This window comes from Neltuma alba, unplaced genomic scaffold (assembly GCF_004799145.2).
Source record: "Neltuma alba isolate B1F8T4 unplaced genomic scaffold, ASM479914v2 tig00012340_pilon, whole genome shotgun sequence".
NCBI lineage: Eukaryota > Viridiplantae > Streptophyta > Magnoliopsida > Fabales > Fabaceae > Neltuma > Neltuma alba.
The window spans coordinates 104,778-122,197 of NW_021636849.1; the positions used below are offsets into that span (position 1 = coordinate 104,778).

General features: G+C 32.5%; 2 protein-coding genes across 2 annotated transcripts; both read right to left on the bottom strand.

Annotated features, from left to right (window-relative positions):
- Window positions 1–1,277: 1,277 nt before the first annotated feature.
- On the bottom strand, window positions 1,278–7,736 carry LOC114726113 (TMV resistance protein N-like). The gene is made up of 8 exons (XM_028912674.1): window positions 7,079–7,736; window positions 6,605–6,932; window positions 5,825–6,478; window positions 5,046–5,318; window positions 3,662–4,955; window positions 1,846–2,004; window positions 1,511–1,611; window positions 1,278–1,415 (listed from the first exon to the last, which is right to left on the bottom strand). Exons 1-8 carry the CDS (start codon window positions 7,567–7,569, stop codon window positions 1,278–1,280), a joined length of 3,438 nt encoding a protein of 1,145 aa, XP_028768507.1. The 5' UTR covers window positions 7,570–7,736.
- Window positions 7,737–12,982: 5,246 nt separating this feature from the next.
- Window positions 12,983–14,623, bottom strand: LOC114726114 (pentatricopeptide repeat-containing protein At2g46050, mitochondrial-like). Its single transcript, XM_028912675.1, has 4 exons — window positions 14,580–14,623; window positions 14,251–14,412; window positions 13,482–13,855; window positions 12,983–13,170 (listed from the first exon to the last, which is right to left on the bottom strand). Exons 1-4 carry the CDS (start codon window positions 14,621–14,623, stop codon window positions 12,983–12,985), a joined length of 768 nt encoding a protein of 255 aa, XP_028768508.1.
- Window positions 14,624–17,420: the final 2,797 nt, after the last annotated feature.

Below are 17,420 nucleotides of genomic sequence, written 5' to 3' on the forward strand. Positions count from 1 at the left end.
GCTCCATTTGTTGGCGTATAACGTATTGTTGTCCTGTAATTTATCCAGGTCCTCAGAGAGTCCCTTTCTTTTCTTTGTATAGATGGGATCGTTGATGGCGAAACGAGAAAATTTACTGCTTCCTTCGAGCTTTAGTTTTTTTTTAATAAGATTTAATTGACTAATTTAGAAAAATTTAGAGAGTTATTGAATCACTTAATTATAACATTTGTTACATGATTATGATCATATATTATTATATTATATACTAATTTATAAGAGTAACAAATTACTGCTTTAGTTTTATTTATAAAGCAAAGAGATACCTTTTTTTTAGTTCTATTTATAAGTCATTTCATTAAATTTCTAATATGAATATATTATTTTGTTCTTCATTTATTATAATATAGATGGTTAATTTTTTTTAAACATGTATATGTTAAATAAAATAAAGTTGAAAAGTTGTTATATTTTAATAGAGAGTTACTGCAATTCATGTGAAACATGTTAGAAGTACCTTATAAATAGAACAAGAACAGTAGTTTGGAAAAAACTAAATAATAAATATAAATACTTTAAGATAATTTATTAACTTTTCTTTCATTTTAAATAAATTAAATGGGTTTTATATTAAAAAAGTGTTTGGCAAACTTTAAAAAAATATTTTTGGGTTTTAAACCATGATTTGGCTTGAAAACCATCCAAATACCACCCATTTTAAGTATGAGAAACCAAGGTTTTGGAAGAAGTGAAAAATTTTCACTTTTTCGTGACTTTTGGGACAAGATGGATAGAGAAAATGTGGCCAGTATGTGCAAGTGCTATGCTTTTCTTTTACTATAACAAGAAGATTCTGATGCGCATGGAAGAAAAGGGAAGGGAGATTTATTACCCAAAAAAGAAAAAAAGAGGAAAGGTCCAGTAGAATTATTTATAATACTCAGTATTTATATTTTTGATATGAAATTATCAATTTTCTTTTATATTATGTACATAGTAATTATTCATTAATTATATAAACAATAAATTAGGACCAGAGGTAGTATGATTTATTATGTTGGCAAAAAAATATATTATTTACAAATTTATTATTTCAAAAAAATAACAATAAAAATATACTTTTTATGTAATTATCATATTAATTTATGTTCTTTGTAGTCAGCTGCACATCAAAAAAATGTTTTTAATAACAACCATCGAGACACCCTTCTTTATCAAAATCACTTTTTTTTAAAAACAAAATCTATTCTTAAACTTTTTTTTTAATAAACTATTCTCTTAATCATGGTTTAGTTTTACTAAATATCCTCCCAAATCGGCCGCCCAAAAAGTTGGAGGGGCAACTTTAAGGGGGTCACACGATAGCAAGTTTCCTTCTGGTCGCTGATGGACTGCTGAGAAGATATTCCCTCCCTCTGTTCCTTAGACGTGGCATCCTGCAATATGCACGTAATAAAATGCACTAAGCACTATGCAGTTCACACATTCTCATTACTTTATTTAACTACCTCACTGGCTATTTGCAACTTACAGCGATAATTTCAACAGCGGCACTCAGAACATTACTATCATCACTGTGATAGGTGGTATCCAACGACTCTTTCTTGGACATATGTATCTTCTCCCGTGTAACTACATGTATACATAATACATTAGTTACTGGCTGATTAAATGCAATGTTTTGTTAGCTGAGACAACATATGCATTACATGCACACATAATGGGAACAAATGTTGGGGTACTGTGTTCCTTGGTGAGGTACAAGATAGGGAAAAAAATGACAATCCCTCCAAAACAACATAATGGCGTCAATAACACTCAGATAAAGTTATTGGTTAAGATTGAATAAGTAGTTGTCCACTTCACCTTCTATCCCGCCACCTCCCCCGCGTAGAAGACAGAGTACTCTTGTCCCACTCCACAACCGATCCAAGTTGTCAGCCACATTAAACAGCAGCCTCGAGTTTTCAAAACCAAGTCTCTGCTGAACTTCTTCAAAACTAAGTAAAGGAGTTGAATTCGCTGCTGCAATGGTAGCACCAGCTGTGTTATACTCCCTTTATCATATTTATAAGAAATAAATAACAAATTCTGAAGGATACTAATAGCTAAAGGAGTTGAATTCAATAAATATGTTTCAAATGTAGAGCTCATCCCCAAATGTCCTCATTCAATAATTAATTATTGGGTTTCACTATTTGATCTCAATAATAAATACAATTTTTTTTTATCTGGATAAAAAAAAGAAAATTGTAACGAATGTTTGAGAAAATCTCTAAAACAAAAGTATGAACATATGAAATCCCAAGTTAGACAGCTAACACTTAGAAATAACAGGGAATGAAGCGACGCCTCACCAGATATTTTGGAAATATTGTGAAATTACCCATATGCTTTTTTTGTGAAAAAAAAAAGAAGTTAGAAAACTCATCATTTCTAGTTCAATATTTGCCAGTGTAAGCTCAACACTTGTTATTTCCAACTCACAACTTGTTAATTAACTAACTAAAATAATAGCAAATAAAAAAAAAAACCAAACTTATCATTTTCAGATCAATACTTGTCATTTTCAGTTCTATTAATGCCATTTATAACTGTTTGCATTCCTAATGTGTTCTAACAGCGGTCTGTCACCGACAACCGCTGTAAGTGACACTGAACTTTTCTCTAAACATGGACCTCTTACATAGTGGTAGTAGAGGCCGCACCGTCACAAGTTTTGCATAATCACCACTATTGTCCAATCTTGCACACACCGCTTCTCTCTTTTTTTCCGCTTCAATCTTTATCACTCCTCTCAAACGTGTTTTTTGTAACAATCATAATGATAATTGATTCACCATAAAAGTATGGGATGTATCCATAACTTCTAGAAATTAACCTCTAAGCAAGAAAACCGACAAGTTTGATTAGGAGATAGCATTGCAAGCGTCAAGTAGTTCCAAGAACTTACCACCCAACATTCTAAAATTGTAATGGCTCCCCATACAAGGGTCCCTTTTTCATTATATTGGTGAAGTTTTCCCAAGATTATGACTGACATTCAGCCATTAAGATCAGTTACATTGATATCTACTAATTAGCGCATATTCGATCAGTATACGATAACAATACATACACATAAACTGATATATGGGCCAAAAAAAGAAAAGGAAAAAAAAGAAAAAGAAAAAACATGAACCGATATATTCATTTATGTAACTGATAAAGATATTGTCCTGCAAAAGATGGAACATAGATCTATGCCTGCAGGCATACTTTCATTAATTTCAAAGACTCAAAATTTGACTCAAACTCAACTAGCAAATTAGTTAGAATATTTATCAATAAAAGAGCATTCATCTTCACAAGAAATTGCAAGCTGGAATCATACTTCTTGTGTTTACATAAAGCACATAAAAATCTAAATTAGCTCTATTAATAACTGAATTCATGAATCAAACTTGACAGGAAATTATTTGAGTCTAGTTGAGAAGGGGTGTAAAAAACACAGGATAATTTTGCAGCAAAGGGTAACAATTTTAGCATTGAGCGAAAAACCGGTTTCAAGCAAGCAAAGAAACTGATTTCATTTATATTAATAACTCATTATTAAAGTGGTCTGCCAGCAAGAACGCATCCCTCAAGCGATGAACAAGATACAAGCAAGGTGATTAAATCAAGCTAGAGAAAAAGATGGTACCTTTCATCAGTGTGAGCAACTCGCTTTCCCAGTAATCTGATGTGTCCTGAAAACAGATTATATAGTCATTCCTCATCGTTTCAACCTGAGACAGAGAGATATCAGGGTCTGTGAACCGCATATTTTCAATGCTGCTGTTTTCTTCCTCATAGACATGAATTCCAGACCAATCTATTTCGATTGTTGGGGTTCCATTGTCGTCCGAAATTACCCGAGGATCATATGGCCTGAGGTATTTCAACTCCCACGAAACATGAACATGATTCCATTTATGAGTTGAAATCACCCTATTGTGTTTGCATCGCAAGCCACACCAAATCATATGTTTTGCCATTTTTCGTTCACAAACTATGTAATTACCCAAATAAACAAGTTGTTCAGAACCATTGACAAACACTCTCAGCCTAACGTCCAAGATTGAGTAGTCTATTTCTGTGCCTGATCCCCCAATCACATATATGCCTATCTTTGGGAAATTCTCACAGAACCAGAAAGAAACTGATGATTCCCTGCTTGCATAGAAGGCTGTTAATATTGTCTTTTGGTTCTCAATCACTGGGAGGATAGTAGAGCGGCCCCTAAAAGGAGGAAATCCGATGCTAGTGCTGGAAAGCCGAACAAAACTAACCGAAGTTTCTAGAAGAGGAAATATTTGAAAGAAATTTGTTTCGCTTTTGCTTATACAGTAACCATTAAGGTAAAAATCGAACTGAGCGTCCCTTGTGCTTTGATTGCTAGAATCTGGTAGAGAATAGAGTTGAATCGTGGCAAAAGACACTTCTGGCCTCTGTTTTGCTTGAATTTCATACCCTCTAAATAATTGAAATCCTCTACTTCGGTAAGCCAGCACCACCTCGAGTTTGGGGATTGAGAATATGCTGCTTGGCAGCTGTCTAAGCTGTGGACAACGCCTCAAGTATAGCCGTTTCAATCCAATAAGGTTTTCAATTGAAAATGGAAGTTCTTTTATGGCAGTCTGATCCAAATAAATGTCTCTTATATTCTCCATGAGTCCCAGTACTTCTGGGAACTTCCAAAGCGTTGAGCAACCCCTGAGATCCAGAGTCTGAAGAGAAGTCAAATAGATGCGAGTTGCTAAGATTTCAAGCTGAGTGCAACCTTGGGCACTCAACAATCTGAGCTTATCAAGAAACCCGATTGATTCATGAACACTAATCAGATTTGTACAATTATCAAGACACAATGCTCCCAAGTTAGGCAGTCCAGATAGGTTAGGTACTTGTGTTAAGAATTTACAACCTTCAAAATCCATGAGACCTAAAGAATGAAACACCTGCAAAATGATCAAAATTAACTTACCACTAATATATAAGACCAGCAGAATATATGAACGTAGGTAGAAAAAATAAAATCTAATACATGCCTTTGATGGTTTAAAAATTTGAAGGCAGCATTCAGGTAGGCTGAGTATGACAAGTTTCCTGGGCTTAAAATCAGATGGTAAAGATGATGATGGATATCCTCTCCAGTCCAATACTCTCAAAGTATTAGGGAGATATTCGGGGCCCCTGGAGAAGTGTACATTTTCGATAATAAGGATTCTCAGGTTTTTCATCTTCTCGAATGCCACTCCACTCCATTGCACTTCTATATATTTGCATGAGTGAAGCATAATGACTTCAATTTTCTCAGTTCCCTTTGAATGCCAAAGCATAAACAAAACTCAGAGATTTATTAGGAATGTCATATCCATATTGTCACATTAACTAACTAACTAAATTTAATTTATAATACTTCTCCAGTCCTTAATATAGAACCTAATTGGGAAGTTGATATTGGTCTTATATACAAGACATATTTAACATGTTGATCAATTTTTTTTCAAGTTAACCCTATCGGTACTTCTTTAACAATAATCAAGTAGGAGAAAGAGCGAATTAAGGAAGATACTTATGTGTTTTTAGAAAAAACGTATCATATTGACTTATTTAACCAACATCATTAATCTACTCAAATTAGATAATTAGGTTTTATTTTAACGAGCAGAGGAGTATGTCGCACTTCAAGAAAATGTTGACAGCATGATAAAGTGGCAAGAAAAACTGTTTTTTTTTTTTTTAAAAAAACAACGGTCCGTTTCATCTTCACCGAAATAATTCATAAAAAGAAAAAGGTAAAACCATGGAGACCATTCTAATTTACCGTGTTTTCTTCCAAAACATGAACGATGTCCTCATCAAGCCACAACCTAGTACGCTTGCCAGGCTCAAATGTTGATTCCTGTCTAACAATTTCTCTGCCCATGTCCTGAATTAAGTCATGCATTCTCACACAATTTGAACTATCCATCTTGATGAGAGATTTGTCCATTAAGACTCTAATTCCAATGTCTCCGTGTAAGCCATGTGCATACAGCATTTCCTTGGTGTAAGTCAGTTCTAATTTATTAAAGAAACAAGCAATATCAAGGAAAGTTTCCTTCTCATTCTCTTCCAAACTATCATAGCTTACTTTCAGGATTTCATCGACCTCTTTACAAGGGATTCTTGCATACTTGTCTAGCTGAGAATTCCATTCTTCTATACTTCTACCAAATAGGTCAGACCCTATTACTTCCAAAGCCAACGGAAGGCCAGCAGCATAGGAGACTGCACGGTGAGAAACGTCCATGTAATCTGGATCAACCCTGTTATTCTTAAAGGCATTCCAGCTCAGCAATTCAAGGGATTTATTGAAATTTAGCCCCTTCACCTCATATAATTTTTGTACCCCATGAGCACTAAGCAAATGTTTATCTCTCGTCGTGATAATGATCCTACTGCCAAATCCAAACCAATCAGGTCGTCCGGCAAGTACCTGCAACTGTTTAAGCTTATCAATGTCATCAAGAATCAAAAGAACCTTCTTCAGGCAGAGCCTTCTTTTTATGATTGGAATTCCTCTATGAACATCTCCAAGTCTGAGATTTTTTTCTGCAACTACTTGAGAAAGTAGCGTCTCTTGAAGTTGCACAAGTCCATGCTTGCCAATAGCCTTCTCTCTAACATCAGCAAGAAAGCAGACACCTTCAAATTGATCACCGATGAGGTTATAAACAGCCCGTGCAACTGTTGTTTTACCTACTCCACCGATTCCACATATCCCTACCATGTTAACCCCCTTATCAGACCCAAGTTCCAGAAGTGAGATCACTTCTTGAACAGAAGATTCCAGTCCAACAGGGTGATTAGCTATGTGTAAAGGAACGCGATCGATCTTTTTGGATACCTCTTCAATGATCCCATTTATAAATTCATATTCAGGTTGAGATCTGCGACAGGGCAGAAAATCATGTGAAGTGAATCCAAAGTTAGTAGTCAAATTTAGTGTACACTCCCTACATCAGGATTTATTTTAGTTCCACTTTTTGAAGAAATAAGTATGAAAAAAAAAACAGAAAGTTGCGGTGAAATGTACCCATGTTGGAAATGCCAGCCAGATAGGTTAGCTGCCACACATAAAGCCTCCCTCCACTCCCTCACTTTCTCCTTGTTGGCTTGGAATCGATCATCGTGTTTTGCCAACGCCTGTCCGTAACTCCCACGCTGGTGTCGGACTTCTGATGGATCGACATCGTAGAAAACCGGCCAGACCAACCGACCTTCTCCTCTGACGCAGTGAAGTATGTTGACAAGTTCATCAAGGCAGAAAGTAGAGGATGCATAATTTTTGGAGAAAACGATGATGGCAATCCTCGATTGTCGGATGGCTTCGAGAAGAGCTGGAGTGATTTCTTCCCCTCTTTGGAGACCCACATCATCAATGAAAGTTAGAATACCCTTTAGCTTGAGAGCATTGTAGAGATGGCCAGTAAAATTGGTGCGGGTATCTTCACCTCTAAAACTAAGGAATACATCGTAAGTCCATTCACCGGAAAAGGAGGGGGATAGGAGCCCTTGACTTGCCATGATAAATAAACGCTGGGACTGGTACTGCTACTTTGCTAGGAACTACGGATGGCACTGGCGTCCGCTGAGAGACTCAAAGTTCGATAGGAGGGTAATCAATCAAAGTTTACTAACCTGCGGCAGAACTTACACAGCAGCAACGGCGATCTAGGAAGGAAGTTTCGTTTCATTTCTCTGTAATTATAATTCACCATCCACCACAACTTATCAGTTTCTATAGTTGAATGTGACAACTACTTTTCCCCACCAACGGTTGACTGAGAAGACTTGACCAAAAGACTTTTCCCTTATCTTTTTTTTTTCCCCTCCTCTTTTTTACTTCCAGCCCCTCCAAGTTCGAGTTAATTTCAAGAGCAACACAGGAGCCAGTGTTTGCCAGGAACTACGTATGCCTCTGAACTCTGATATCAGCTGAGAGACTCACAAGTTGAGAGCTGACAGAAAGATGAAAGGGTAGTAACCTGCCATGCAATTGTGGCATTACAGGGGCAAAACCCTCATGCATCACAATTTTTCGTTTTTCATGCTTCCGTCTTTTAATTTTCCTCTCAATCCTGGCTTCATATGTTCATGGCATGTAATCCTGGGGATAACTCCTTTTGGTTTGGGTGAAAGAATTCATGGAAATGGGGCCAAAATTAGTTTTATATATTTTTTTCAAGTAAAAATAAGCTAAATTTGCAAATATGGAGCCAAAATTAGTAATAAATTAAATTTGCAAATAGAACGACTTCCCTATGCTCAAATTCGACATTGATCCCTTTGCGTGCATGCAAGCGTTGAAAATGTATTAAAAAAAAACCTGTCACTTAGATAATTTGTTGAGAGTGACCATAATAATTTGAGTTTTTTTTTTAATTTTGAATTTCTGATAAATTTATATTCCTTAAAAATTACATATAATAAGTAAAGAATATGATTTGTTAAAGTTCATATATTAATATGGATATATGAATTTTTATTATGATTATTGTTCCTAACTCGGTAGCTCGTATGTGTTGTCGCTTAACAGATTTTTCTTTTGCTCATAACCAACAAAACTTTAATTTTAGTTGGTGCTTGATAATTCTTCATATCTTTTTTTTTTTTTGCCTGAAGATAATTCTTCATATCATGGTTACAGCAAACGTCGATATCCTTAAAATTTCTTAAAATCAAGAGACATTTTCTCAATACAATTTTATTTATATTACCAAATCAGCATTTTCTGTACAGACGAATTTTTCACCTAGGTTTTTTTCAAAATAATAATTCTCACCTAGATTCTTTATATATTGAACTTTGAAATTTACTTAAAGAACAAGATCTTCTAGGCTTTTCACCATTTTTATCACATTTTCATTGGTCATTGTTTACTTAAACATAGCTCTATTCAATTAATTTAAATATATTAAGAAAATTAAATTAATTAATTAATTATGAAACATATAAGGAAAAATTACAATCAACTCCTGCCTAAGAGAATTAAAAACAAAAAATCCTTGGAAATCATCAAATTATTCTAAAGTCCTAAGGGACCTCATTACAAAAAGATCCTTTAAAATCATCTTTTTTTAAAATATGCATTAACATCTGAAAATGTAGTAGTTAACAATTTAAGGTGTAATGATTAATAACTATTGCAGCAGCTATTTACCACTCATGTATTACATTTTTGTGATGCGTTGAAACAATTTGTTATTAATACCTACAGCGATAATAGTTAATCGTTACCTTTTAAATTGATAATGACTGTTCTTTCAGTTGTCAATTCATACTTTTAAAAAAGGGCAATTTGGGACTTCAAAATAATTTGATGATTTCAAAAAATCTTTTTATATTTAATTCTCTTGAGTGAAACTTTACTGCAATTTTCTCGAAATATAATATAAATTTGTAAATTGCAAGATACTCATGTATAACAATAAATTATACTCTTCCGGTCTTAAGTATAAGATCTATTTTATAGTATAAATTATACTATAAAATGGATCTTATATTTAAGATTGGAGGGAATACTATGTTCGGTTCTTAGTATAAGACTCAGTTCATTAATTTGAAAAAATTAAAGAAGTTATTATATTACTTTAAACTATTTGTATTTATCATTTTTCTCCACACAAATTTGCCTCACTTATAAATTGATATATGATCTAATGATCTACATAAACTTTTTTAGAGAATCACGTAACATGTGATATAATTAAATAATTTAGTAACTTTCTTAATATTCCTAAATTACTGAACTGAATCTTATATCAAGAACTGTTGGTAGTATAAGCTTATAAGTTAAGTAAATTAATTTAAAAATAATAATAAATATAAAAAAATGTTATATTTAACGTTAAGTGCAAATCCCCAGCTGTAAAGAATGAGAGTATCTCAATACGAATGAAGCATGGGACCGAATCCGTTGGAACGCTTTATTTCTTTTTTTGGGGACCGAAGACAAAATGATATTCATAATAAATTCAAACCAATTGATACACTGCGAACCTGCAAAATCCACCAAGAATATCTTATTTATATATGCATTATCTTCAATACAAGAACTAGTTTAATATTTAAATTAGTTTTAAATTTAAGACTTCAATTTACTTTATTTCTTATATTTATCTATTTTTTCATAAAGTAGTTTTTGTAGTAATTACACATATTAAATATTTTACCAGATGATAATTCTAACTAATAGATATGATTAATAAGGATATTTTAAGAAAAATAACATCTATTTATTACAAATAACTAACTTAAATAATTTTTTTAATCTACTCAAATAAGTAAAATACAAAGTCATCCATTTTAGTATAATATTCGTTCGTTTTGGGTGATGAGCAATTAAGCCCTACCCGCAAACTTATTATTGACCATCCATTCCATAATTAAAATTAATGCATTATTAAATAAAACCATCACTTACATGATTTTAAATTGAACCTTTTACTATTCAAGTGATTATGATATGCTTAAAACTGAATCACTGGAGTCGTTACACCTAAAATCAGCAAAATATGCTTAAACTTTATTCTTGCATTTCTTAATTCACACATACGTCTTATATATGAAGAGGATGGCCTTAATCTGTTAATGACTTTAAGCATACAAATTTTTCGATTGGTTCGGCACATGAGATGTCTAATTAAATTATTATTAATCTAAGAATGTTCATCCCTTTAATAGATTATTCTTCATCTTCATTATATCGATATTAATATTTAATACTCTACTTCAACTTATTCTTTTTACAGGATACAAGTGATCGAATTATATGTGATTAAAATTAATTAAAAGTAGTAAATATCTAAAAAACGCACCTTATCTTTTAAAAATACTTTTTTTTTCAGAGGGAGGTAGTGTGAGATAATTAATGTAGTAAGATTAACAAATAATTAACGAGGTAAAAATAAAAAGAATTATATTAAAATTTTTGATAAATTATTAATGTCTTTTAAAAATGAAAACATTCCATTCTAAAATTTTTCAGCCAAAAGTATATATTTGGTGTAAGATTTGAATTTGATCCATTAACTTTAAAATATATTTTTAGTTTTTTAATCTTAAAATTATTATCAATTTTAAGTGATGATTTTTTTCGAACAATTATGGTTATTTTAAAATTTAAATTTAATATGTTAGTATCTTAGAATATTTTAATCAACATTTAAAATCTCAATGTCATTAACTTTTTGTTGATAATTTTTAAATTAAATGATTAAAAATATATTTTTAAAGTTAACAAAACAAATTAAATCCTTACGTAAAATTAAAAAACTATAAATGTATTTTTTGCGAAATTTTCTATGTAAATAGGACAAAAGTATTAATTATGGAAATGTAACAGATTTTGTCGAAACGAAAACCGTTAGTTGTTAGAAAATTATAATTCGAAGTTGCGTACTCTTAACAAATGAGTTTTGTAAAGAAAAAGTCTGGCAGTTGACTTGATGTTTTTCAATTTTATTCCTATTTGTTGACTTAATAAATTTATAGAAAGATAAAACAAATAAATAAGAAAAAATATAAATCATATTCTTAATAGTTTTTTTAATAAGGGCAAATATTAAAAAATTATTAATTTTGTTTGTATACAAGGGACTTATAAACAGTGACCGTGTGATAAATAAATAGTGAAAAACTAAAATTTAAGTGATGAAAATTACCTCAAAAAAGAAAATGGTAGGCAAAAGGTGTTAGTTGAAATACGCGCACCAATCTCCTCAGCCTTATATTGATAATCGATTCCTTCTCACGTTTGGCTTGGGCATAAGCTGGCCTGTTCCTGTGTGAAGAAGTAATAAGTAACTGTGTAGTTGATAAGATAAGTAATTTTATGCGTTCAAATCATTATTAAATACTAATAATTAATTATCATCATATTCAAAGTTTTCCTAATCATTTCCCATTCATTCCGCGTTGCTTATATCTAAACCACTAAAATCGTTTATCTGCATGATCGACTTCGGTTTTTACCCTAATATAATATTTGCACTCTAATCAAATTTCACCTGAGCAAAATCCCTTTGGTATCAACGAGTTTGGGCAAACTTACTCGTACACCTAGCATTTAGATTTTATAGTGTTGGAATATGTTTAATACTCCCCTTATTTTTCATTTTTTTATAATATTCTTCTAGTCCTATTTATAAATCATTCACAGCATATTTTGTTAAAACAAAAATAAATAAATATCATTAACTATGTCTTAAAATTTAATAAATTTTAAATTTTACCTATAGGAACCAAATTTACAGAATAATAAGTTAAAGGTAAAATTCTACATTCATACAAAAAATTTAAATACAACAAAATTTCAGAATGTGACTTATAAATAACACAAATTATTTTCAATAGTATTTTGAAATTCTATTTATAAGAAGTCATAGAAAATTAGATATAATATTTTTTAAACCAAAATCCCAAACAATAGTTCTAATATTCTTTAGGTATCAAAGAGTTCAGTTAAAATTGCTCTAATATTAATTTTTATTAAGATGAAAATTCTTGTAGATATCAATATTAGTGCGCACTCATATCACATTGATTAGATATAATAAATGAATCTACAAATTAAACCTAACCACCAGTCATTTCTAAAAATCAAGGCTTTTCAAAATAGCTCGGTTTTTGAGAGCTCTTTCAGTTCTTGCAATAAGCAAAACTCAGAGCTATAATGGAGCAATGTATCATCAACTTGAAACTCTTGAACAATACCATTCACTTCAACCCAACTACAACCAGGCTTTCTTCTAACCTTAGTAGTTCTCATCAGCTTCCTTACTTCTAACGCCTCTTTCCACATGTTTGCAACATAATAAGCATTCCACAGAAGCATATGAAGACCATCATCACTTGGTTCTAGCTCAATCACCATCCTTCCTGCTATTACAGCCTAGTTCAAGTTCCCATGGACTAAGCAAGCTGTGAGGAAGGACCTTCAGATTGCAGCATCAGGTTCAATAGGCATCATTTCAATCACATCTTTTGCTTCTTCAAGAAACCCTGCTCGGCCAAGAAGATCAACTAGGCATCCATAATGCTGAATGTTGGGTTTCAAATGATGGTAATGACTCATTCTGTTGAACAACATTTTTCCCTCAAGGACTAATCCTAAATGACTACAAGCTGTCAAAAGTGACAAAAGGGTAACCTCATTTGGAGTTACCTTTGATTTCAACATTTGAGAGTATGCCCCCCAAGAGCTTGAACTGGAGCTCCTCCTTTAACATAACCAGTTATCGTTGATGTCCAAGAAACCGCACTTCTTTCAAGCATTTCGTTGAGCAATTGACGTGCAGAATGCACATCATTGGACAAAATATACCCATTAAATAGAGTAGTCCAAGCAAAGATATCCTTTAATCTCTTTCTTTCGAAGACTAAGACTGCCACTTCAATTTTCCCATTTTGACACTACATATCAACCAGTGCATTACCCACAATAGAATTCACGTCTAAATGATTCCTTAAGATCATCCCATGAATGGCCCTTCCTCTGATCAAATCCTTGCCACGACCACATGACAATAAAGCTTCGACAACCAAAAAGCTGTCCGGTCTGAATCCACTGTCTATGTAAAGGGAAAAGACAGCAAGGGATTCGGCGGGAAGATTAGAGTGGAGGTGGAGATTAAGGAGGGATGTCCAAGACACAATGTCTGGACGTTGAATCTGGTTGAAGATATTTTGAGCGTCTCGTAGCTTGCCCAGATTCTTGTAAGTTTCTAAAAGATTGCAAGCCAAAGACTGGAAATTGGGTAGAATTCCAAGCGTCACAGAGAGGGCATGGATTCGCTTGAGCTGCTTAAAGCTGACAGATGATTATAAAGTGAGAAACTCGTCAGTATTAGAAATGAGTCAACAACGCAGATATTCATAGAAAATGTGAATGATAATGACATAAATTGAGTAGAAATCTAATTTATAAATTTTTGACATTACATGGATATTGAGCTCTTTGGAACACTTGGTAAAAACTAGGAGCAATAGTTACCCTTAACGAATATTGTCTTACTCATGCTCAATTCTCCTAAAGTAAATAAGATCCAGAACAAAGAGATTATCCTTGCCATCAACCCTATATAAAAAAAAAATACTGGATCTCAACCATTTTGTTGAAAGTATAAGGATATAAAATTGCCCACTTGCTTCATATAAAGCTCCCCTGCGCATGTAAAAATCCCTGCACATCTTACTCTTGCACACCATGTCTGATACTTGATACATTCACGAGATGCCTCCACAATGCAAGACTGTAGTTCACACAGGATTTGAGAGAAGTTACGCTTTGATGATTCAGGGGTAATAAGATTGTAGTTTACATAGTTGACTTGCTCGTTGGTCTTGTAAATCCCTTCAAGCAGCGCGCTGAAGAAGACCAATATAATTATCAATCGTCAGTATCAAGAACCTTGGACTTCCTTCCGAGGAGGGATGAATTGTGCCAGCTAACACCTCCATCTGCTCAAGCTGGTCATGCCATTCCCACAAGTTTGCGGGTTTGAAAATCCAGAGCACTGTAGGAATTCGGCTACACTTCGTCGGTGACTGCGAAGTTAATCATTCTGAGAAGCTCCATTTGTTGTCGTATAACGTATTGTTGTCTTGCAATTTATTTGGGTCCTCGCAGAGTCCCTTTCTTTTCTTTGTATAGACGGGATCGTTGATGGCGAAATGAGGAAATTTACTGCTTCCTTCGCGGTTCAGTTTTTGATATAAGACTTAATTGCGTAATTTAGACAAATTTAAAGAGTTATTAAATCACTTAATTATAATATTTGTTACATGATCATGATCATGTATTATTAGATTAAATATTACTCCTTTGGTCTTTAATATAAGATTTAATTGTTGAATTGATTTTGGTCTTAAATATAAGACCTATTTCTCATATTTATCAATTTTTTTCTAAAGTACCCTTATAGAAACCTCCCAACCATAGTCAAGTAGAAAAGAGAGAAAAGATATTAAAAAAGATTATTATGGTGCTTTAGGAAAACATGTCATATTTTTTATAATTAACTTACCTAACTTTCTTAATCTAATCAAATTAGTTAAATAAGTCTTATATTAAGGACTAAAGAAGTAATTTATAAGAGTAACAAATTAATCCTTTAGTCTTATTTATAAAGAAGAGAGATGCAGTTTTTTTTTAGTTTTATTTATAAGTCAATTCATTAAATTTTTATTATGAATATACTACTAGGTCCTTCAATTATTATAATATAGAAGGTTAATTTTTTTTAAACATGTATATATTAAATGAGATAAAGTTGAAAATTTATTATATTTTAATAGAGAGTTAATATAATACATGTGAAACATGTTGGGAGTGTCATATAAATAAAACAAGAGAAGTAATTTGGAGAAAACTAAATAATAAATATAAATATTTTAAGATAATTTATTAACTTCTTTAATTTTTTTAAATAAGTTAATTTATTAACTTCTTTAACTTTTTTAAATAAGTTAAGTTAGTTTTATATTAAGGAGGTGTTTGGTAAACTTAAAAAAAAACTTTTAGGTTTTAAACCGGTTTGGCTTAAAACCATAGTTTTAGTATGAGAAACTAAGGTCTCCGAAGAAATGAAAAATTTTCGCTTTTTTGTGTTTTTGGGACAGGTGGAGAGAGAAAATTTGGTTTTCTTTTATCATAACAAGAAGATTCTGACGCCTATAAAAAGCAGAGGGAAGGTGTGTTGCCAAAAAAAAAAAGAGGGAAGGTTCAGTGGAGTTATTTATAGTGCTCACTATTTATAATTTTAATATGAAATTATCAATTTTCTAAAAATGTATTTAATTTTATTTTTATTTACATAGTAATTATTCATTAATATAACTAATAAATTAGGACCAGAGGTAATATGATTTATCATGTTGGTAAAAAAATTATTTAAAAATTTATTATTTCAAAAAAAATATAAATTAAAATATATCTTTTATATAATTATTACATTAATTTATATCTTCTGTAGTAATCTGCACATCAAAAAGTATTTTTAATATCAACTATTCAAACACTCTTATTTTATCAAAATTATTTTTTTTACAAAAACTATTCTCAACATAATGTTTTTTTTTTTCTAGAATCTATTCTTTAAATCATAAAGTTGTTCTAAACATCTTTAGGATATGTTTGGTACGAGATAAATAAAGAAAAAGGGAGGGGAGGAAAAATTTTGATGAGCTCATTTTAAAAAATTGAAGAAGTAGGGTTATAAAATTTTGATAAGAAGAACATGTAAGATAAAAGAATAATTAAAATAAATCAAAAAAATTTTAACTCCACTTCTTCAATTTTTTAAATGAGCTCATCAAAATTTTCCCTCATCTCCCTTGCCCTCCGTTTTTTTTGTACCAAACGACGCCGCCGCTCAATAAGTTCGTCGGTCAATCCAAAGAGGGTCACCCGATAGCAACGTTCCTTCTGGTGGCTGATGGACTGGTGAGAAGATATTCCCTCCCCCCGCTCCTTAGCCGTGGCATCCTGCAACATGCACGTAATAAAATGCACTAAGCACTATGCAGTTCAAACATTCTCATTACTTTATTTAACTCCCTCACTGGCTATTCCCAACTTACGGCGATAATTTCAACAGCGGCACCCGGAACATCACTATCATCACTGTGACAGGTGGCATCCACCGACCCTTTCTTGGACATATGTATATTCTCCCGTGTAACTATATGTACACATAATACATTAGTTACTGGATGATTAAATGCAATGGTTTTGTTAGCTGAGACAACATATGCATTACATGCGCACACAATGGGAACAAATGTTAGGAGTACTATGTTACTTGGTGAGGTACAAGATAGAAAAACAATGATAAAATCCCTCAAGCTGGGGGCAACACCCAACACAATATCGTGGCGTCAATAACGCTCAGATAAAGTTATTGGTTAAGATTGAATAAATAGTTGTCCACCTTACCTTCTATCCCGCCACCTCCCCCGCTTAGAAGCCAGAGTAGTCTTGTCCCACACCCCAACCGATCCAAGTTGTCAGCCACATGAAACAGCAGCCTCGAGTTTTCAAAACCAAGTATCGGCCGAAGTTCTTCAAAACTAAGTAAAGGAGTTGAATTCGCCGCTGCAATAGTAGCACCAGCTCTGTTATACTCCCTTTATCATTTTTATAAGAAATAAATAATAATTCTGAAGGATACTAATAGCTAAAGGAGTTGGATTCAATAAATATGTTTCAAGTGTACAGTCCTTTTCCCCGATGTCCTCATTCAATAATTAATTATTGGGTTGTAATGAATGTTTGAGAAAATCTTTAAAAAAAAAGCATGAATACATGAAATTCTAATTCAGGCAGCTAACACTTCAAAATAATAGGAAACGAATTGAGCCTTGACTGACATTTT